The following is a 22,913-nucleotide window of genomic DNA, read 5'->3' as shown; positions in this document are numbered from 1 at the left end:
CCCTCCCTCTACTATCTTGCTGGCGGCCGTCACCGGGCATTTAATGAGGGTCGATCCTACCCCATTAAATCCGGTACGGATTGCACCAACCTTCACATCGTCAAGTCTGCAACCACCCTTCGCTGATATTGCTTCGGCTACTGCCTGCGTGGTTGCAGATTCCATGAGTCCTGATACTCTCAGGCCGGCCATTTTAATTGGCCGGTATACCCTCGCGTCGTTGCCGATAAGTCCCTCCAGTTTGTCGCGCAGAAGGTCGGCTGCCCTACCATTGTCGGTACCAGAAACCTCGATGATACGCGCCCCGTCAGCCGTTTTCCTTACTTTAACATGGTCTATCCCCACCTCAGCTAGACCAACCGAAGTCGTCATCTTGGTGAAGATCCCCGCATAAGTAGCCTCAGATTCTGGTTTGAGAGCCACTACTATGCCTGCCGTCGATGGAGCCACTAGTTTCCGCGGCTTCGGCTTTGGTTTAACAGCCGGTTGGCCTGCTGTAGCTGTTGGTTTCTTAGCTTTCCTCTTTGCCTTACGGCCTACTACTTCCGTCCACGTCAGAGAAGCAGTCGTCGGTGGTGGTGGCGGCCCCGTTTGAGGGACCCTCTTCGCTCGGGGAGCGGGGGTGGGTTTTTTCGACCTTTCCGCAGAAAGGGGAAGTGCCGCCCGGGGTACCTGTTTGGTTGCCGCTTGTCTGTTCCGCGGCACTTTTGGCCCTGGTGCAGTTCTGGCAGGGGGCATCAGCGTTGACCCCGACGATGCTACAGTTTTATCTGCCGTTTTCCTGGGCCTTGGGGCAGGAACAGGGGCAGGGGCAGGCAACGGGGTCCAGGGATCATCCGGCAAATCAACCACGGGGGCTGATGGAGAAACTGTCGCATCGGCAGCCTCAGATGCCCTTCTTCGGTCCGCCGCCAATGGCGGGCGGACGACCGGCGCCGGAGGGAGGCGGCTCTTTATGTCGTCTAAGCGGGCATTAACCATATCCCCAATCGACTTGAATAGGCTCGCCTCTAGCTCCTCCCTAAACCCAGACAAGGCATCCGTTACTGACCCCAGAATCTGGCTAGGCCTTGCACTGCCTGGCAGAACCTGCATGTCGCATCTTATTTCTTGCCAATTTGAAACATGTGCTTGTTCAACTTACAGTGTCCAGTCAGTATTCTAGTCACCGCGCAAGTTTTGTGCCTTTTGAGCCCGAGAAGCTCCTTAGCGATTTTGCTGTTGAACCCTTTGATTAGAGCTTTCGAGTGTACTTGTCCTTTAGCGAACTTCGTGTGCGAAATGTGTGACTAACACAATATTATCATTTATCATAAATAGGTATAGGTTTGTCCGCTTGAAACATTAATACAAATACGTAATCTAATAGATATACAGTAAAGTTGTGTCCCGACAATGATATCGCGGCAGGCTGAATCCATTGTACTGACTGAATTTGCATCGACGCATACCTTTACTTAAAAGTATTTATTATTAAATAGTTGCCTAATATAATATTTTGCAGGTGTGTCACGAAACTGACGAAATTGCTAACTTAAGTAGATATAAGTACATATAGCTATATCCGCAACTTTTCCAGCGTGCGTTTAGGTGGTTTGTAACGTTCTTCCTCTTTCACTCTATGCACATGCCTCGCATGCATGGCTATGATGCATGCTATGGCACGTCACGGCTGAGGACGTTATGGCTATAGGCGAGCTGATGCTGCCATATCACGGTCGATCGTAAAATCCGCCAGATCACGCCGCCATTTCAAGTAAAACAGTTTTTTAAGAAATTGCGATGTAGGAGTCCTTCATAGACGGGAAAACATATGGTATGCGATTTACAAGTGTCACATCACGCACTCAAAAATAGCGCCTTCCGAGAATGTGTTAAACGTATGAAATTAGTTTCGGTGTGATATGTCTCAATAATTTATGATTAATTCATCTGATGACTCTTTTCAAATCGCCAATATTTCCTCATTTTATAATTAGTGCGAGCTACTATGCGACGAGTATTGAGTGCAGTATTCATATCAGTGTTGTTGGGAGCTGCTAGATGTTACGATGTGGGCCACCCGCCCGCCGTCTGCCCCAAAAACAGCACCTGTGCTTATTTAAAAGACAAGTCTTCGACAGACTCATTCTTCTACTTGATCAATGGTGAGCGAGTGTTGTGTACTTTTGATTATTATACTATTAAGTGAAAATAATATTTAAATCATGAATACTATGCTATTCATTAGTCGATTCGAAATATTTACTTATCAGTGGCCTAGTGACAGTCGTTTATGGAAAACACAGAATAACTTGTATATTGTCCAAAAAAATAATGTGCAACGATAATATGTAAACAAAAGAGTTCCACAGATAAGATATAAATGATACGCGATTTTCGAACAGTTCAAACTTAGTGTTGCTAAACCCCGCGATTTTAAAAAATTGCCGCCTTTTTCTACTGACAAGATTTGCTTGACCAACTATACATTTAAATTAGCGTTTGTCGATAAACAATAAGTCAATGCTCGTAGGTACTGATGTTTACTTTCCGTTGCAGGATCTAAACTTATAGAAATCGTATACCAGCCATCGGAAAAATATTTCCTGCGGTGCACAGAGAACATACCACTTTCATTAGTTGACAACTTACCAGTCCTGATTGATCAAGATTATGTGGAAGAAGTTGAAATTTACAATTGTAAAGGTCCCGACCGGAATACGTCATATTACGACATATTGAAAGCATGGAATATCACACTGACTAAGACACTACGCCTCACTAAACAACCCGCGGAGCCTAGATTACAGGAACATAGTTTCCGTGATCTGCCAATATACAAACTCATAATTCAGGCCCATGACCCTGAAAACCCAACGCGGCCTTCACAAGATTTCCTCAGCGGCGTTACGGAACTACGCACGTTAAAGCTTAAACATGTGATTCCAGATGTGCAAGCATTTATGCAGTTCCCTGATAAGTTAGAAACCATCGAACTAGAGTACGCGCAAGTACCAGCTGCGGTAAGCCAGCTAGAGAACGGCAGCGCTTGGTTGGAGCGGTTACTCTCATTGAAAATTCTGTTCATCCAAGAGAGCCCCTATGATGGAGTCGAGCCTTTAATTCTTCCTAAATTTAATGTATCGTTACGAAACTTGACAAGCCTAACTTTAATAGACGTACCCCTAAATTCAAGCAGCTTAACTGGGAAGTTAAATGGCTCTTCTATTAAAAGTCTTGACCTCCAGTATTGTGGGTTGAATAACCTATCGTATAATATGTTCACGGAAGCAAATTTAACCAATGTTACTATAAAACACCATAAGCTGACCATACCAAGGTGCGTATATAACTACTTATACTTATTTTTTCTTATTTACATAGTATAGCCTGAAGAAACATTTAAAGGCGTGCCTTCAAATAAAAGGCCATACTGGATTCGTATCAAAAATTAGTTAGTTACGTATGTTTCAGAGGAGTGTTTTCACCGCTGCAGTGGCTGACGAAGCTGGACCTAACAGACAACAACTTGGACGGTGCTACTCTTCTAGACGCAGTGTCATCGCTGCCACGTTTGCAGAAGTTAGTGGCCAGTTACAACCCCCTGGGCTCGCTGTGCGGTGATGCTGATGTAATTTCTGCTAAATGTGAGATACATATCGGTGCCTAAATCATGTAGTCCATATAGACCAAAAGTTACACATGAGCATATAAATAACCCACTAGGTGAAGCATATACCTACAGTTACGACGACGCGTGGTAAACCACGTAAACAGCTTAACAAAAATAAACATGTCTCTGTGTAAGAATACTGTATGCAATTAGAGAATAATTAGACTTGAACTGTAGAGATTTATCTCTTTTTGGAAAAGAGTTGCAGATAATCTTGGGGCGTCGTTTCATTCACTACTAATGATGCTGTACGACAACTTGTTCTATAGCTTTGTTCTAGACGTTCTATTTGTTACGATTTTTGCTCATCTTTATGTCAAGTAATTGGGAGCCTAAACGTTGCTTAAAAATTTGGTAATGTTCTATGGCATATAAGAGGAAGTAGATGTGACAAACTTTTTCGTTTTATATAAGTACCTAATTATTTTAAAACTTGACGCCAATTAATCAAACCTGAACATTATAACCAGGTAGGTACCTAACTAGTTTGACCGTGTACATTGCATGGTAATTTACATATTAAATGACTGTTCATTTCTCTTGACGTTATTTTTTTCTTAATGATAATACATAAAATAATACAGCCAAATCTAATGGTTTACAGCAAAGTGGCCAAAGTCACTGCATCATTTGGAATTGGTCAAAACGAACGCAACCCGAATCTGCCCAGACTGGGTCGAAAACGACGAGCTGATGAAAATTGAACTTCGAGATAACTACATTGGAGATCTTACTGTGAGTTTATTCATTATGTACAGCGGGTCGGTACGCAGCAACAGAAACAGAAACTAAGCGGGCACGATGATTTGAATACAACTTGATTATTAAGAAAATAGGAGTATGTGAAAATCATTTTGAACGCCGTGCCTGCTCTATTTCTGTACTGGTTGGACGCTTTTTCATTTCATAAAAATTGACCTATGATGCGTAATGACTTAAAAAATATACATATTTGTATATTGTTTAAGTCATTAGGTATCGCGTCATCTTAAAAACAAAAATTTAAAAAACAGACATTATGGAACTTTTATTTGCTTTACTGATAAAATTAATAACAATTTTTTGTTGTACCAAAATTTTTTATTTATCATTGAGTTTGTGTGGAAAGAGAAGAGTCGTGGAATGTATGGGAACCAATACATTCTAAGACTCTTCTCTTTCTGAACAGGCTCTACAAAGTACATAAGTGTTGGTATAGATAAAGATAAAGATAAAAGATAGTTTATTCAAGTAGGCATAATTACAATGCGCTTATGAACGTCAAATAAAGCTAGGTAGACCGGCTCCAACCCTACACCTCTGCCCCGAGAAGATTTAAATTCCCCCTCAATTGTAGGAGGGTCCCAATATGGGACCGGCAACAAACTCGGCGGGATACATCTTTTCAAAAATAATTACATAATATCTTATAATTAACATGCATTACGAGAAAATAAGGGAAAAAATAAGGGAAAAAATACAATTTAAATTACTATAGAATTCATGCAATTATACACATAAGGTGTAATAGAAATTTGATTTAGAAAATATACATATGTACATGGAATCATACAAATTCGTAGCTCTTTCAGAAAACATATCAAATTCTTACAAAAGGAAAAGAAAATAAAGTTATTAAAAGAAATGGGAAAACATATTATATAAATCTGATTGATTATTATGAATTACCAACATATAATATTTGATGTGCTTTCCTGCTTACCTGAGCTGTGTCACCTATAACTCTATACATAATACAATGTTTTTAATTGCTACTACTTTTTATTAGTTTCTGGTTTGGACCATGCATGTTTGTCTGTCAAGTAGTCTTCGACTCTGTAATAAGCTTTTAACATCAATGACTTTTTCAAGTAATTCTTAAGAGCTGGAAAGGGTAATCTTAAAGCATCCTCAGGTAACTTGTTATAAAAATGAATGCATTGCCCAACGAATGACTTTTGTACTTTACGGACATGAAACTTTCTGATAGCAAGCTTATTTTTATTTCTAGTGTTAAAGTTATGGACATCAGAATTCTTAGTGAAGGAGTCTAAATTCTTAATAACATAAATAATACTATCATATATGTATTGGGAAGCTACAGTTAAAATATTAATTTATTTGAAAAGTTCTCTTAATGATTCACGCGCTCTTAAGTTATATATAGAACGAATGGCTCTCTTTTGTAAGACAAATATAGTCTGTATGTCAGCTGCTTTGCCCCAAACCAGAATACCATATGACATTACACTATGAAAATAACTATAATAAACAAGGCGAGCTGTTTCAACATTAGTCAATTGTCTAATTCTCCTCACGGCGTAAGCGGCCGAACTTAATTTGTTAGCTAGTGTTCCGATATGAGGACTCCATTGTAGATTTTTGTCCAATGTTAAACCAAGAATCAGAGCTTTTTCTACCATCTCTAAGCATTCATTATTCAAAAGTATTTTAGTATCGACTGGTTTAACATTCGGCAAAGAAAATCTAATACATTTGGTTTTCTTAGCATTAAGAAGCAAATTGTTCATAGTAAACCACTTAAGTACATTAACGAGTGTGCTGTTAATTACACTGTATTCGGTAGATTTCCGATCAACCTTAAAAAGTAATGATGTGTCATCAGCAAAAAGAACTATTTCACAAAGATTTTCTACTATACATGGCAAATCATTTACATAAACCAAAAACAGGAATGGACCCAAAATAGAACCTTGTGGCACTCCTAATTGGACTACAGCTCCGCTAGACTGGGTTTTGTTTACAACTGTTTGTGTTCTATTGCTGAGGTAAGAAGACATAAAGTTTAGGGCATTTTCTGACAGACCATAGTGTTCTAATTTCAAAATGAGCGTTCCATGATCCACACAATCAAATGCTTTAGAAAGATCACAAAATATGCCAATTGCTTCACAAGAATTTTCCCAAATATTATAAATATGTTTAATTAGTACCGAAGCAGCATCGGTCGTGGAACGGCCCTTTGTGAAACCAAACTGATTGCTTGTAAGTAAAGTATGTCTGTTGAAGTGACCCAGTAGATCATTTAACATTAATTTTTCAAAAACTTTACTTAGTACCGGAAGTATTGATATTGGTCGGAAATTAGCCATATCACTCGAGTCACCCGATTTAAAAAGAGGAATGACTTTACATATTTCATAAGATCTGGAAAGACGCCTTGTGAAATTGAAATATTATAAATTACGGCTAAGTAAGGCGCTATTACGTCTATGACATGACTAATGACTCGAACTGATGTTCCCCATAAATCTTCCGTTTTCTTTAAATTGAGTGACTTGAATGTTTTAACAATATTTGCTGAATCTACTCGACTAAACTCAAAGTTAATATTACATTTCTTAACATTAGCGCAAAGTAAGGAATGAGCTCGAGACGAAGATGAATGTAGACATTTCGTGGTATTAATAGCTATTTTAGAAAAATAATCTTCGAATGCCGAGGCAACATCGTTGTTTGACATGGTAAGTTGTTTATCCGAGACAATGTTGACTTGACAATCGCGTGATTTACATTTACCAGCTTCCCTATTTATAATATTCCATGTTGTCTTCACTTTGTTGTCCGACACTTTCAGTTTAGAACTTGTATAGTTTGTCTTGGCTGTTACACACACTCTCTTGAAGATTTTTGAGTAGTTCCTTACATAGTCCACGAAATCAGAATTTTTGTTCAGCTCTCTCTCACCATAAAGTTCATAAAGCCTTTTTCTACTTTTATAAATGCCTGCAGTAGCCCATTCACTAAACTTTGTTCTAGTTTTTGACCCACTAATAGTTTTCTCCTTGAAATTTTGATTAAAATGATAAAGAATTACACTAAAAACATCTTCATACAGACTATTACAGTTATAATGTCAAAAAAGGTAACATACAGAGATTTTTTTGAATTTCATTTTTGAATGATTCCAAGCGACTACTAGTAATGGGTCTGTATGTTATTGTTTGTGGAGTATCATGAATATCGCTTAAGAAAACAGCCTTTGACCGCTATGATCAGAATGAAAACAGTTAAATATTTGCTTATCTATACATTCACAATTACAAAATATATTATCCAGACATGTTGCACTAGTTACCCCTACCCGGGTAGGTTCAAGAAACAAGTTAAATAAATTGAATGATTTAAACAAACACAGCATTTTAAGAGTATTACTAGAGGACTCGAGCAAGTTAACATTAAAATCTCCACAGACTATAACATGTTTTTGGCCCTTACATACTAACTTCAGCACACTTTCCATTATAGTTTCAAATGTGCTGAAGTCAGCTGATGGTGGTCTATAAACACAAACAATAATATATTTTTCTAATTCTTTGCTGGAAAAACCCCGAATATTCTGGTGAATAATGTTCATACTCAGGCGTTTTTCCGCTGTCTTACAACCTAGTTTAAATGTGGCACGGGGTCCTTGACTTTGTCAGCTGACTGAGAATTAGCTGTAACACTACTAAATTTATTTGGCTCAATATTAAAGGTCAATAAATCCACTAGGTATACAAAATATTTCTTTGGCAAAAATACCTTCCTTGGAGCTAGCTATATATCATTATGTTCCTCGTACATTTTTGATAAAATTCTATTTTTGGATTCGCAGTTGTACATTTGAAATTATTTTACTGATAGCAGAGATAACAGTGCCTGCTCGTTGGGGCAGCAGTTGTAACCTAACCCACATGCACAAATAATCGCAGTCGCAATTCTCACCTACCCTAAACTAAATTTCACGCTCTATTGTTAGACGTGTTTGAATTCGTATGCCTAATTAAAGTACTTAATCGTTTCTACTGCGCCACAACAAGAAATACTAATACGAAACGCATTTTATTGTTTTCTAATAAACTTTTGTTATTGGCCGATTTTTAAATAATGTTATTAATTTTGTTATGTTTTGCCAGATTACGAATAACATTTATCAAATTATAATCCGCAATTATGATAAACGTTTGTAAAATATAAAATATATGATTGTTGTGTGACTTTTATATTGCAGTACAACGATCTGATTATGAAAAGAGCTATTATCGGGCCAACGGCGCAGCCGGTGATGTTAGACCTGTCTCACAATCCCAATATAGGGATTGTCGAAGTATCGAGCACAGATAACCTACAATGCCACAACGGCTTTGCTCTAAAAGACTCTAACAACCGAACGGTAAGTAGCAATGCTACATATATGTTTAAAACTAATATACTCGTACTTTGTAGGTACATATTTACAGACTTACTCGTACTTATTAAATTTTCATAAAACGTTTAATTTCAGGCGAGACGCCCATATATAAATAATACTTATTACCTACCTACTTATGCGTGGTTATTTTTAGGGTTCCGTACCCAAAGGGTAAAAACGGGACCCTATTACTAAGACTCCGCTGTCCGTCCGTCCGTCCGTCCGTCCGTCCGTCCGTCCGTCCGTCCGTCTGTCACCAGGCTGTATCTCACGAACCGTGATAGCTAGATAGTTGAAATTTTCACAGATGATGTATTTCTATTGCCGCTATAACAACAAATACTAAAAACAGAATAAAATAAAGATTTAAGTAGGGCACCCATACAACAAACGTGATTTTTGACCGAAGTTAAGCAACGTCGGGCGGGGTCAGTACTTGGATGGGTGACCGTTTTTTGCTTGTTTTGCTCTATTTTTTGTTGATGGTGCGGAAAACCCTCCGTGCGCACCCCCTCGCACTTGGCCGGTTTTTTTAAGAATAGTTATTTTATCAAATCTCAGATATATGTCCTTAAATTTGTAATTTTTATTCAATTAAGATCTTTTGGTTATTGTTCTTAGGTCTACATCCAGGGTCAGCCAACTAACTCGGAGTTAACCGTTTGTACAAAACAGATTAACCATGGTTAACTCCGAGTTAGTTAGGTAACCCTGGAACGCGCAAGTGGCCCTTAATAATGTTTCAAATATATCGAGCCCTGATACTAATATATAAATAAATACTTACAGCGGGCAAAGGTACTCGTCAGTATTGAAATGGGTGATGTGAGGTGTGATCGTGGCGGGTACTTGCTGCAAGAGGCTCTCCGTGACTGCCCACTGTGGTTGGTGCCTAGCGGTGGCAACCTCGATACCGAACGTTTGTGCCCGTACAGCGGTGATTGCTTACCAGGTACCAAGCCTTTTGTTGTAATCAATCTCAAAATATAATCGTTGACCTGCAAACTCTTGTGAGCCATATTAACACTAAGAATGGTAATAATTATTACAGTACATATGGTGCTACTTTCCCGAACTAGTGCGGGTAAAAGCACTTTCCGTGCGTATGTCGAAAGTTTAAAATGCCATATGTAAATAGGTACTGTAAAACTCCCTTCGGTCGTGTTTTAATTTATCGCCACGCCACTCGTTTCGAATTTCCTCTTTTCCGCACTTGTATCGTAAAAAGACTATTATAGTGATTAAAACCGTAAATTTATTACCTATTTCATCACACTTGCTTACAAAGCGTGGTATTCCACTCAGGTGTAGCGGGAATTACAGTGCCGTTTACTTATTCCCTAGGAAGTATACCTAGACTTTTTTTAATAATGTCAACCATTTTGATTATTTTATACTTATGCGTGCCAAATAAGTCTGCCTTTCATGACTGTTTGACAAAAACAAAATGGACAACATTTTGTAAATCTTATCGTACTTACTCGCTAGGAACTTTATTATTTATTTAAAAGTGAGTTAACATTATGTAAACATAATTACAGAGTTAAATTGCAGAATGAATATAAGTGACAAGATAAGCCGATTCAAATGCGTTGTATTCTTCGCAGAATGTACATGTTCCAAGCGGCCGCGCGACAATGCAACAGTTGTGGAATGTCGGGGGCCTCTGCCGCCGGAACCTCGCTGGCCGCCGTCGAGCCGGGGCTTCCCGCTGGTACTGTATGCGGAGCCCGGCACGCTGGCTGCCGTGCCGACCAACATCACGGTGCTGCTGGAGCTACACGCACCCAATAACAGCATCAGCAGGCTTGACGTCTCGGATGTAGCTAATATGCATGTTAGTGTTTCGATCAGTAATATTTACTTATTGACCGAGCGTTAGCGAAGGTCTCTGTTTCGGCTTGGGCAAAAATGCTTTTTGTCCGGATTTTCTCTCCAGATGGGCTCATATACAGGTCGCAATTCTCAATCGATTTACATGATAGTGAGTATTTTGTTATCTAAATAGTTTTTGGAAATCTTTCATAATGGCGGAACCATACATAATCAGAGATGTACAAAATGGTTTTAAAAAAGCATTTAAATACAAAATGCAAAATACTTTTCAGATTTACTATTTCAAATGCAAAATACCAAATAGTTTTGCGTTTTGTATTTCAAATGCTAAATGCAAAATAGGTATTTTCAAAATACTTTTTCAAAATAAAATACCTTTTGACCAAATCTCAGATATTTTTATTTATTTTAGGTATTTATCATGAGAATAGCCATAGAATAGATAATGTTCGTCATTTTCGTTTCACATTGACACTAGTCAGACATAATAGCCGGTTTAGACTCTCGTGGCTCGCAAGCTCGTCGAGCTAATATAATTTAAACACTAACGGCACGGCATAAGGTTTATAACCGAATGACAAGCCGAATGCGAGTGTGTCGAGGCGAGCCACGAGACGCGCCGCGAGCCGAGCCGCGAGTCTAAACGGCTATAAGGCGCGCACTCTGACCAAAGAAAAAAAAAGGGCGCGCATGGCTAGCAGACGCCTCTATCGGTCAAATTCGGCAATACAAGCGTCATACGTTCTTTTCATTTTGTTTGACTGGTAATGTTGGCTAAACTTAATCACAAAGTATTTTGCATTTTGAAATGAATATTAAAAATGCAAAATACATCTCGAAAAGTATTTCAAATAAAATACAAAATGTTTTTTACTAAAAGGCATTTAAATGCAAAATACAAAATAGGTATTTTGCATTTTGTATTTGCATTTTAAATAGAAGTATTTCAAATAAATCGCATCTCTGCATACATTTATTCAGTTTTAAGCTAAGTATGCTCGCGAGGTCTACAGAGATCTACTCGTATTTACAACTCGTACTGTTTTTCAGGAATTAGATGTTAGCTACAACAGCATTCGGCATATCTCGAAGGATGCTGCCTTCAAGCTGAGTGCTGAAGGGACAATCCGCACTGTCGAACTCAAAGGCAACAGATTTGATTGTAACTGTTCCGATATGCCAGCTTACGAGCTACTAGCGAGTAGTAAAGCGGTATGTACCTAACTTTACTTAATTTTGTGTAATAAACTGATTTTTCACACGGAAGAATAGCGTCCTTGACATTTTCACTTTACAGCTGAATAGTTTTGTATGTGAACGTTGCTCATTCAAATAATTACGATAATTTCATCAAGTGATTTTGTTCTTTACAAATTAGAAATCACACTCATTTTTTAATGCTGTTGCAGGTGCGTGATTGGAAAGGAGCTTTATGCGCTGATAATATTCACGTAATGGAAAAAATGAAAAGTGGGCTATGTTTCCCAATTTGGCCCCTAGCATTGGGCCTGGCATGTCTACTACTATTTGTGTTAGCAATTGGATTGCTATTGCACTTTTGCAAGCCACAAATAAGACAAGTTCTTTTCAAATTTAATTGTTGCCGTCGCTATATCTTTAGAGTTAATGATGACATTAAAAAGGAAAAAGATGTTTTCTTGTCATATTGCCACGAAAATCTAGCGCAAATGATTATTATAAGAAATTATCTAGAGGAACGAGGTTATTCTATTATAGAGCACAATCGTGATTTTGAACCAGGCGATCCTATATTAAGTCAAATAGAGGACTCAGTGCAAAAAGCGCATCGAACACTAGTGCTGGTTTCAAATCATTTTATGCAGTCTAAGTGGATGGAACACGAGTTTCGCTGCGCACATACACATGCGTTGAAGTATCAAACATCTAAAGTGGTAGTCGTCCTGTATAACTTAAGTAAAGAGACATTGGGAATGCTGCCACCTGATCTGAGGTACTACATTAAATACCACACTTATATTGATTGGCATAAAGATTTTTTTTTTATTAATTTAATAAAGTTCCTTGGAACGCCTAAATTTCAGGTTGTCGACCATAAAGTTGCGTATTCACCCAGCTTTCCTGATTCTTGTACCTTTTGGTAGAACTGGCAATGTGCTGAGAATGCTACAAATGTATGGAGTTTTTTCACTGCTGGGTCTAGAAATGAAATATGTATATGTCACCGTAAAATTGTAAACACTCGTCATATTATAATCTCGCTAGTTACATTATAAACTGACGGTAGGGAGATTATAATCTAACCTAACCTAACCTACGTTACATTATAAACTAACGGGTTCACAATCTTACGGTGTCATATATAAATATTATTAATCACTGAACGGTGCAATTAGTTAATTCCTTGAATTCTCTCCCGGTAAATACTTAATTTGGGTAACAAGTTTCTTATTTACTTGCCATATAAAAATTAAATTATTAGGTTAGTAGGAATTTATAATTCCCTTTTCTAATTCTAGGAACTCTACATAATATTAACCACGCGAACCAGCACAGCCATGTATATATCACTTATACATATGTAACATTAATTATTATTAGATAAATAGGATAGGTGTTGTTTTACCTGTTTTTTTTTTGTTTTATATTGTTACGTCTTTTAGCATAAGTTAATCTTAAGAAATAAACTTACGAACGTTGTTAGATATTTCTCAAATAATTGATACAACTTTTGTTAAAAATTGTGTAGACATTTGTTGTTTTAACTTCCTTCAATCCTAAAGACTCGCCATGATACAAAATATAAATTAAGATTTACCTAAAGAATTTGATGTTAATAATTAGAAACCTGGAGTAAATAAAATTTGAAATTAAAATTAAAATTTGTTTCTCTTAAAAAATGTTCACTGTAAGTATGTTTTTATGGGTAATTGCGTATTAAACATTTGAAATAAATTCATAACATCTGGTGTAATAAGTAAGTATCTACTACTTACGACGCGTTGCTTGAGTTGATACGCTACTTTTGATGCTGACTGCAATGTATGACTCACGACAGTTTAAAATCGAAAATTGTTACCTATTAAGATAAAAAATACATTTACTAATGTACAAGCGTTAAAAATAAATAAATATTCATGTTTCGATCCGTTGTGAGAATCCTCGACAGGAGCACAGATAACAGGCCAATTCTAGTTTTAGTTTTTCCACTTTGGACTTCACGGGCCTATAAATCCCGGTCTTTTGATAGGCTTGCGTGGGGATATAGATCCAACACGTAGAGGCCCCTTGGAGAGCTTTAATGTCATGTAGAACGCCTGCTGGAACCCGTTCACAGGTGCAATAATAGACACTCATGAACCGGTCGCAGCAGGCATTGGGACTATTGTAGAAAAAGTGTATGGATTGAAGTTTGGGTGGACAATGATACTGGGCTATTGTAAAGAAGTCCGGACACCTGCCATAACAATGCTAGGAGACGTTATTAGTTTTAGTTATTATTAAGTACCTACTTATCTAGATTAGCCGTAGAAGTAATTACATTAAAAAAACAATACACTAACTTATCTAAACAAAACTAAATCAAAACTAAAAATTAAGTTATTATCTAGATTAGTTTCCAATATGATACTGATATGGTACTGATCTGTCAGAGTCAAAAGTGACGAAATCTGAACTACAACGTATCTAGTACATATCGTATCGTTGTCTAGTCTAGAACGGATTTTGTTTTCCGAATACCGCAGTAAGTCTAAAAGAGATGATTAATAAGTACCTACCTAATCTTAGAGTATCTGGAACTGTTAATCATGAAAGAAATCAAGATTCCAAATTCAAGGAAATCAAAAGTGCATTTTGTTCATAGGAATCTAATTCGCCAATTAAATATAAATATAAATAAATAAAATTCATATTTTACCTGAGGTTTAGCTTGAGGTTTAACTTAATAACATAGATGTCCAACACGTGCCAATGAGATTCATTCAGGATTTAATGAACACATGTAACAAATCTATTTTAAGCGTAATGTTGATGTCGTACCTACCTACTCGTAACAAAGGAAATTCGTTCAATGCGAAAAAAATAACATATTATAGGACAACTTTACACAGATCAACGTAGTCCCACGGTAAGCTCAATAAGGCTTGTGGTGTGGGTAAGTACTTACCTACTTACTAGGCGACATATACGATGGGCTACTTGTCTTACTTTTCACTTCTTTCCCGTATATTTGTTAGTGTGTCATGTCATGTTTTTCTTAATATTATTATTTATGAACCTACACTTATGGAAATTGAATTCATTTCAATTCAATTATTTTTATTCAAGTATTTCAAATTTCAAATTATTGATAAGTAAAATACAAAAGTAAAGAAACAGCTCCGAAGATTTCCTTCCCTGTCTGCGTAGCATACCATAATGTTTAAGATTTACAAAAATAGTAAGCTATTTACAACCAAAACGTATTACGCAATTCAATTTAAAATGTTCCCAGAAATCTATAGGAATTAAATTAAATTATTAAATCTTCTTATTTGCATTTTAAAACGTTATCACTGTACCTATGACAATGCCACGTGCCGCACATGAGTGATTACTAGTATAATAATATGACAATAAGTATATTACATACACTGAATACCTACACTGCTCTATTAACTCTGAAGTTAGTCCAGTCCAGGCAATGCTATCGGCCACCATATGCTGTCTACATTAGTGTACTCACTCACGCCACGCCAGTGCGTTCGGATCGGTCGTCGTTAGCCCACTTCACGCCACCCACATCAATTTCAAGAAACCGGGGAAAAACCAACAACATATTACTCTCAAGGAAAAAGAAGACATAAAACGAAGAGAACAGTTGTTTGTTTTACAGCGAATCGCTTTGTTATTACAGTGAAGCGTTTATCAAAACGAAGATGAGTCGTTTTTGTAAATTTCCTAAAGTATCAAAGTTGTGATAACAGTGCTATAAATGTAGGTATGTGTTGTGTGATTTGTGAGCATCGCGATGTGGTACATACTGGGATTGTTAGCTCTCCTGGCGAGTGCTAGAGCCGGGCTAGTACCTCGGGTGCCTCGGGATATTCATCTACAGTACCCTGTCTGCCGCCCGTCCTCCGTCCGATGTACTGAAAAATATCATTATCACAACGAAAACGTGTATAAAGTGAATGGTAAGGAACAGTATTTTTTTCAATTAAAACCGACTATAATCTTAAGTCAATAAATTACGAGGGTAATTTGAGAAGTAACTTGTTTCGCCTACGTATAGATGGCGTTGGCGTCAACTCTGTATGTATTGATTTAGTTTAGTAATTAAACATATTTAATATGTGGCGTCATGTCATTTTTGGCAGGAATTTGACATTTGACAGTAGTTCAAACAAAACTGGTCTGAGTTACGAGGGAAAATGGAGAAAATTGGAATTCGTGGAGTTTTTCAGTTCTTTTTTTGGAAGGCAAAACTGTGAAACAAATCCATAAAAGGATTTTATCTACGTTGGGTAGTTCGTGTCCTTCCTAGGGAACGATTTGACTTTGCGTAAATGAGTTTAAGCGAGGCAGGACATGCATTAAAGATGCACCTCGCCCTGGAGTCCCGAAAACAGCACTTTTACCCGAAATCATCGATAAAATCCATGATTTAGTTTTAGCCGACCGAAGATTGAAAATACGCGAATTAGCTGAAGCCACAAACATCTCTTCTGAGCGGGTGCATTTTATTTTACACGACGATTTGCACAAGAAAAAGCTTTGTGTAAGGTAAGTGCCACGATTACTGACTCCAGAACAAATGCGTATTCGCATGTGAACATCTGATGAAGATTTGCAGGTGTTTAAAAAAAATCCAACAGATTTTATTCGCCGTTTTGTTACTATGGATGGAACCTGGATCCATCATTACATCCCGGAGACGAAACATCAGTCGAAACAATGGTCTGGTCATGGTGAGCCAACTCCAAAGAAAGCCATATGCATTCCGTCTGCTGGAAAGGTGATGGCGTCTGTGTTTTGGGACGCAAAGGGATACTTTTAATTGCCTACCTGGCCAAGGGAAAAACTATAACTGGAGCATACTACGCATCACTTTTGGATCAGTTACAGGCGGCAATAGCTTAAAAACGTCCAGGTTTGGCAAAAAATAATGTGATTTTTCACTATGACTACGCTCCGGTGCATTTAAGTCGTGTCGCTGCACAAAAATTGTCGGAGTTACGATTGGAACTTCTTCCACACCCTACTTATTCACCAGATTTGGCTTCGTCGGACTATCACCTCTTCCCGAAACTGAAAACATTTCTCTTAGGGCGAAATTTTAAGTCCGATGAGGAGGTTATATGGGAGGTCAATGCGTATTTCGAGGCCCTTGAAGAAACGCACTTCCGTGAAGGCATAGAGAAGTTGTAGACTCGTTGGGACAAGTGCGTAGAACTTCGGAGGGATTACGTAGAGAAATAAAATAAATACATTTGCAATATTATTATTTTTTGATATGAAACCAAGTTACTTCTCAAACAACCCTCGTAGGTACATTAATTAACTATAGGTACAGAACCCGAAACAAACGAACCATATTAATAAATAATAAGCTTCAGCAGTTTGCCCAAAACCGGACAACTGCAAGTCGGACTCGCCCACCGAGGGTTCCGTACTTTTTAGTATTTGTCGTTATAGCGGCAACAGAAATACATCATCTGTGAATATTTCAACTGTCTAGCTCTTACGGTTCATGAGATACAGCCTGGTGACAGACAGACAGACGGACAGTGCAGTTTTAGCAATGAGGTCCCGTTTTTATCCTTTGGGTACTGAACCCTTAGAATAAGTTTGTTGGCGAAAATACAAAAACGACACAACCAAACCTAATCAGACCAAACAATATTTTCTTAGTCCTTGTTTTACTGTAAAAAACCTTTAAGTATTTTTATTTCAATGGTAGATTTTATCAGAAACGTGTACCTACACTATGGTTAATTGGTCACTTTAGAATAATGACGAGAAAATTGGAAATAATCGGGAATAAAAGTATTCTAGACTACTCAAAAGTACTAAATTTCATAAAATTTACAGATAGACAGAGACACGAAATTCTTAATAATTAATCACCCAAGTTTAATTAGTTAATGTTCCTGGCCAGATATCCCCCACATTAGTTTAAATATCTTCAATAGACATATGTTTTGTCTCTTTATTTTTAGGGTTCCGTACCCTAATAGGATCACTCGTCTGTCTGTCTGTCTGTCCGTCCGTCCGTCTGTCACAGCATATTTTCTCCGAAACTACTAGACCAATTAAGTTGAAATTTGGTACACATATGTAGGTTTGTGACCCAAAGATGGACGTGTAACGTAAATAAATGAATTTTAAATATGGAGACCATTTTTGGGGGGTAAATGAGAAAATTAAAAAATAAAGTTTTTCTAACTATATCGTGTTACATATCAAATGAAAGAGCTCATTGTAAGAATCTCAAATGTATTTTTTTTATAATTTTAGGATAAATAGTTTAGCGGTTATTCAAGAAAATAGGAAAAAAATGACCATTCCCCCCCCTTATTCTTATTCTTATTCTTACCTCCGAAACTACTGGGTCTAAAATTTTGAAAAAAATACACATAATAGTTCTTTACCTATAGATGACAGGAAAACCTATTAGAAATGTGCAGTCAAGCGTGAGTCGAACTTAATTACTTAGTCTTTGACTCTACCCCTACGGGTTTTTTTTTAATGTTTCCTACGAAACTACTGGACCAATTAAGGTGAAAATTGCTACACACATGCAAGTTTGTGACTCAAAGACGGACATGTAACGCAAACAAATGAATTTTAAACATGGGAGCCACTTTTGGGGGGTAAATGGGAAACTTAAAAAATAAAGTTTTTCAAACTATATATTATCTTGTTACATATCAAATGAAGTAACTCAAAATTTTTTTTTTGGTAATTTTAGGATAAATAGTTAGGACAAAACGACGAAGCGTTTCGAGAAAAGGTAGGTAGTGCCCTTGCGCTTCGCTTTGCTTGTCTTGGCGGGGGCACTGCCGTGCCCCCAGATACGAGTATGTAGTGTATGGTATGAAGATGAACCTAACGTAGGGCCATACGTCCCGGTACGCCGGGACATGTCCCGGTTTGAAGCACGGTGTCCCGGCGTCCCGGCCGATAAGAAAATTGTCCCGGTTTAAAAATCATAGTTATTTAGGGAGGGGCTGGACTTGGTAAATATGTATGTTATCATTTCAGGTCATGAGCTAATCATAGACTTTCTGGATGGAAGTTATTTTAAGCTGCGGTGCAACAGCGATAGCAAATATTCCTCGATGTTATTGGATGACCCCGAAATGCCTGCTTTCTCATGGCCAGTGACAGTAGAGGTCGCAGTATTTAACCAGTGCCTGATTCCTCAAGATACATACTACGCTGCTCTGAAAGCGTTTAATATCACTGTTACGAAAATACTAAGGCTGAGGTTGCCCGCAGATTCTAAGCTGGACGTCCATCACTTAAGGGGTCTGGAAATAACCAACCTCGAGATTAGTGCTGTACATTCTTTAAAACCGCCGCGCCCTTCTTTTGACTTCCTAGATGAGGTACCAGGGCTGCGGATACTTAAACTTACTGATATTGTTCCGGAACCTGAAGCATTTAACCGATTACCGACTTCGCTTGAGATCTTAAACATTATAAATGCGAGGTTGCTTGCTGCAGAGCGCGTGCTTCAGAACCACAAAAACAATACCCGACATTGGCTCGAGCGCCTACACTCACTGCAATCTCTACTTCTATCAGACTCCTCAGCAATTGTAGCTGAGTATCCAGGCGAAATATTTACTTTGCCGCAACTATCCTCGCTGAGTAACCTGGTTAGCATGAGTCTACATTACATGCCTTTGGAATCAGATAAACTTACTAATTGGCTTAAAAACTCAACTCTAAAACATCTTACACTGCAATCCTGTGGATTGAAAATGCTTCCTAAATCCATGTTTGAGGGAGCACATCTTACTAAAATTACGGTGGCCTACAACCAACTTACATCTTTACCATTGTAAGTCTTTCTCACGGGCAAAATGTTCTCGTTATGTTTATTTGTATTTAAATTGAAAGAAAGAGGTGGTGTACCTTCATTTAATCATGAAATGTTTCAGAGGGCTATTCACTCCGCTGAAGGACAGCTTGCGAGAGCTTGACTTGTCACGCAACAAGCTGGACGGAGCGACGGTCGTGAACTCAGTGAAGCAGTTGGGGAAGCTGATGACCTTGAAGGCCAATAATAACCCTTTGGGATCGCTGTGTGGAGATGCCAGTATCGTTAAACTACCGAGTAAGATTTGCACTCAATGAATATTATATAGGTATCAGATAATTATGAAATAAAATTATGGAAACGGATTATATCGCGTAGAATGAATTTGTAATACATCCCGACGTTTCAAACCCTTTACAGCGTTCGCGCGTTCGTGGTCAACGGATGACTGAGAAAAATATATATAACAAAGAAACGAAACAGAACCGAAGGGTTTGAAACGTAGGGATGTATTATAAATTCATTAAACGCGATATAATCCGTTTCCATAGTTTTATTTCATGAGTAACTATCGCGGTAACCGAAGACAATATTATCAGAGGTAGGTAGGTTTTATTACATATTTTATAAGATCCAATGGCTATACCGATTCAATAGTGATTTCGGTAACGCCAAATTAGCCAAAATCATGCTTTTTTGGAAAAAAACAATCATTTTTTTGCTTGTGCTGCACATATTGTAATCGCATGATTTAATTTACAAGAAGTATTAAAAGAAATGCAGTTTTTTGCAATTTTGATGGCGGGTAAATTTATCTCTAGTTTTTGGCAGCATTTTCATTTTGTATGAAAATTAATAGAGCACGTTACAGTTTAAACTAGGATCACTTCAAAATAAAGGATAATCCTAGCATGTTTTACCACCAAAAATCAAAGGTTAACTATGAGCGAGCAATTATGGGTAAATAGTGAAACCGCATTTTCACTTAAAACAAGTGGTTACGGTAGCATTTACAATTACACTGACAGCTTATTTGTTTACACAGTAAATTCAAAGTTGCCCTCTTCGCTGCGCTGGCTTGAACTAAAGAACACTGGCGCAACCCGCATCTGCTCTGATTGGATCGATAATGATGCACTTATGGACATCGACCTTAGTAACAACAATATTACTGAAATCACGGTTAGTAACATTAACATTTAAAAATATTAAAATACAATCTTGATTGTTACATACTTTTATGACCTATGAAACATTGACGAAATAAAACGTCCTCTTTATTATTGCGCCTTTCCAGTTTCCTCTTAAGGGTAACATTCCATTTCTGACCGCAGCTGCACTACTGGTACTGAACACGTCGCTGATGTTACTGTCAATTTTCATAGTAAAATTGACAGTAGTGCAGCTGTCGTTGGAAATGGACTGTCACCTTAAGAGTGACATTCAGCACTTGTTACTGCTGCAGTATTACTGGTGTAACTTTACAGTAGAGAGAATGTGGAAATGTCACTGTCAATTTCCTGTAATTGAATGACGGATGAAAGGAACGATGGATGTACGTTCACGGTGCAATTTGGCAACGACAACAGCACAATTTTATAAGACGGAAAGGGTGACTCCCATTTCCCGCAATAAAAAATAAATTGTAGATGTGGTTAAATTCCCTAAAAGTGTGTATTCTTAACTATAGCTTAACATATAATATACTCTCTTACACAGTACAGCGACTTGGAGATGATAAGAACTGTACGCGGCACTGTACGAATCAACCTGAAAAAGAATAATTTGCGAAAAATTGATGTTTCGCGTAGTGATCACCAACAATGTGAACAACAAGCGAAGTCACCAATTTCCGACGATCCTAGTGTTAAAACGGTAGGTATACTTAGTAGTTTAAAATTAAGGCTTATTGTTAGTTTAAGGTACTGCGTACCTACTAGGTATACTGGCTTCAGTAAGCATTAAAGGGAGCGGCTCAGACTACCTATGCGATATTCTCTAACAACTTAACAAACATAAATGTATTAAGTAGATTTAATCGCGAACAACAAAGTAATCTGGCCCCCCCTGGGTGGCAGATATTTTAGGCGCGTTACATAAGGTACAGGTCAGGTCAGGTTTTTTGTATTTAGTATAATTCTTCAACAAACCTATCTTTTATATTTATGCTTGATATGTGAGGCTATTCTACGTAATCTCGTAGCACTACCCGTTCATTGTTGTAAGTTATTGGTTTCCTGCTACCCAAAGGTTGTCTGGAAGAGATCGCTTCTGAGCGATAAGACCGCCTGTTGTGTAATGTCTGTTCTATTAATATCTAACTCACATTTGGGGTACTTACATTCGTATTTATTACATAGGTACATAATTTAGGAAAATTTAATCTCGCATAACTTTGCCGCGCTCCTCAAAAATTAACGAGACATTTAATGAATTTCGTTTTTTTTCTAATGTGTAGTGTTATATTACAGGGCGTACAGGTCGAACTTGACCTTGATAAGTTGCCGTGTGATTGCAATGCGTACTGGCTACGTGAAGTTCTGCGCAGCTGTTCACTTCTAAAGTTAAAAGACGACGTCGAATGTTTGCCATATCCCACACTGCTTCATAGCAAACTACTACAATATCTTCCTGACGAAATTTCCTGTCCGTACACCGGCGGTGACTGCTTACCAGGTAATCAATTGTTTTGGTGATTTAAGAATAAGATATGCACACAGCTCGCTCTAGAAGGTCGGTTTATGTCTACAGACATATAAACCACCCTGGGCGTGCCAGACACGTGCAGACAAAATAATATTCTTCTATATACTATCTATTAACGTATTTATATACATAAGGGTGTATCGTCATACGGCTGTGAAGTGGCCGACAGATACACTCTATACAGTGGTATAGAAAAATATATTTATTTTAATTTACTTAATCATGCCTGTACATATATTGTCTTTTGAACTAACTTCACTGCATTCCTCTTTGAAGTCGATTAAAAAGTTGAAAGACCATTGTACGCCCACATAATGCAGTACGACTACAGTTTTCTATGCAGTTCGTCGCTTGCTGCACTCTAACACGCAACACAAGTAATACAACTACAAGAAAGCCAGAAACTAGCTGGCTTGGAATTAATTATAATTAGTTTACATTCGGTTTAACAGTTATAATTACGAAACACGTTTTTTATATAATTTTGTTAATTACCTCTTTAATAAACTCTATATACCTACTATTCCCCGCAG

At 37.7% G+C, this 22,913-nt stretch overlaps 2 protein-coding genes across 2 annotated transcripts; both read left to right on the top strand.

Annotated features, from left to right (window-relative positions):
- The first annotated feature begins 2,945 nt into the window (after positions 1-2,945).
- On the top strand, positions 2,946-11,888 carry LOC134656128 (uncharacterized). The gene is made up of 6 exons (XM_063511651.1): positions 2,946-3,322; positions 3,457-3,629; positions 4,260-4,390; positions 8,649-8,863; positions 10,383-10,665; positions 11,715-11,888. Exons 1-6 carry the CDS (start codon positions 2,946-2,948, stop codon positions 11,886-11,888), a joined length of 1,353 nt encoding a protein of 450 aa, XP_063367721.1.
- A 3,675-nt stretch (positions 11,889-15,563) lies between these two features.
- On the top strand, positions 15,564-22,370 carry LOC134655305 (uncharacterized). The gene is made up of 6 exons (XM_063510759.1): positions 15,564-15,820; positions 18,891-19,695; positions 19,796-19,971; positions 20,720-20,856; positions 21,394-21,549; positions 22,146-22,370. Exons 1-6 carry the CDS (start codon positions 15,655-15,657, stop codon positions 22,368-22,370), a joined length of 1,665 nt encoding a protein of 554 aa, XP_063366829.1. The 5' UTR covers positions 15,564-15,654.
- Positions 22,371-22,913: the final 543 nt, after the last annotated feature.

The sequence above is a fragment of the Cydia amplana genome, chromosome 2 (genome assembly GCF_948474715.1).
Source record: "Cydia amplana chromosome 2, ilCydAmpl1.1, whole genome shotgun sequence".
Taxonomy (NCBI): Eukaryota; Metazoa; Arthropoda; class Insecta; order Lepidoptera; family Tortricidae; genus Cydia; species Cydia amplana.
The sequence above is the reverse complement of the archived record's forward strand: the minus strand, read 5'-3'. Positions and strand labels throughout refer to the sequence as shown.

Bases quoted from the DNA above. Each gene is read 5' to 3' on its own strand.
- LOC134655305 (XM_063510759.1), top strand. From the start codon at position 15,655: ATGTGGTACATACTGGGATTGTTAGCTCTCCTGGCGAGTGCTAGAGCC. The intron at 19,696-19,795 runs GTAAGTCTTTCT...GAAATGTTTCAG, and splicing joins CAACTTACATCTTTACCATT to AGGGCTATTCACTCCGCTGA. The intron at 21,550-22,145 runs GTAGGTATACTT...GTTATATTACAG, and splicing joins ACGATCCTAGTGTTAAAACG to GGCGTACAGGTCGAACTTGA.
- LOC134656128 (XM_063511651.1), top strand. From the start codon at position 2,946: ATGCAGTTCCCTGATAAGTTAGAAACCATCGAACTAGAGTACGCGCAA. The intron at 4,391-8,648 runs GTGAGTTTATTC...TTTATATTGCAG, and splicing joins ACTACATTGGAGATCTTACT to TACAACGATCTGATTATGAA. The intron at 10,666-11,714 runs GTTAGTGTTTCG...ACTGTTTTTCAG, and splicing joins CGGATGTAGCTAATATGCAT to GAATTAGATGTTAGCTACAA.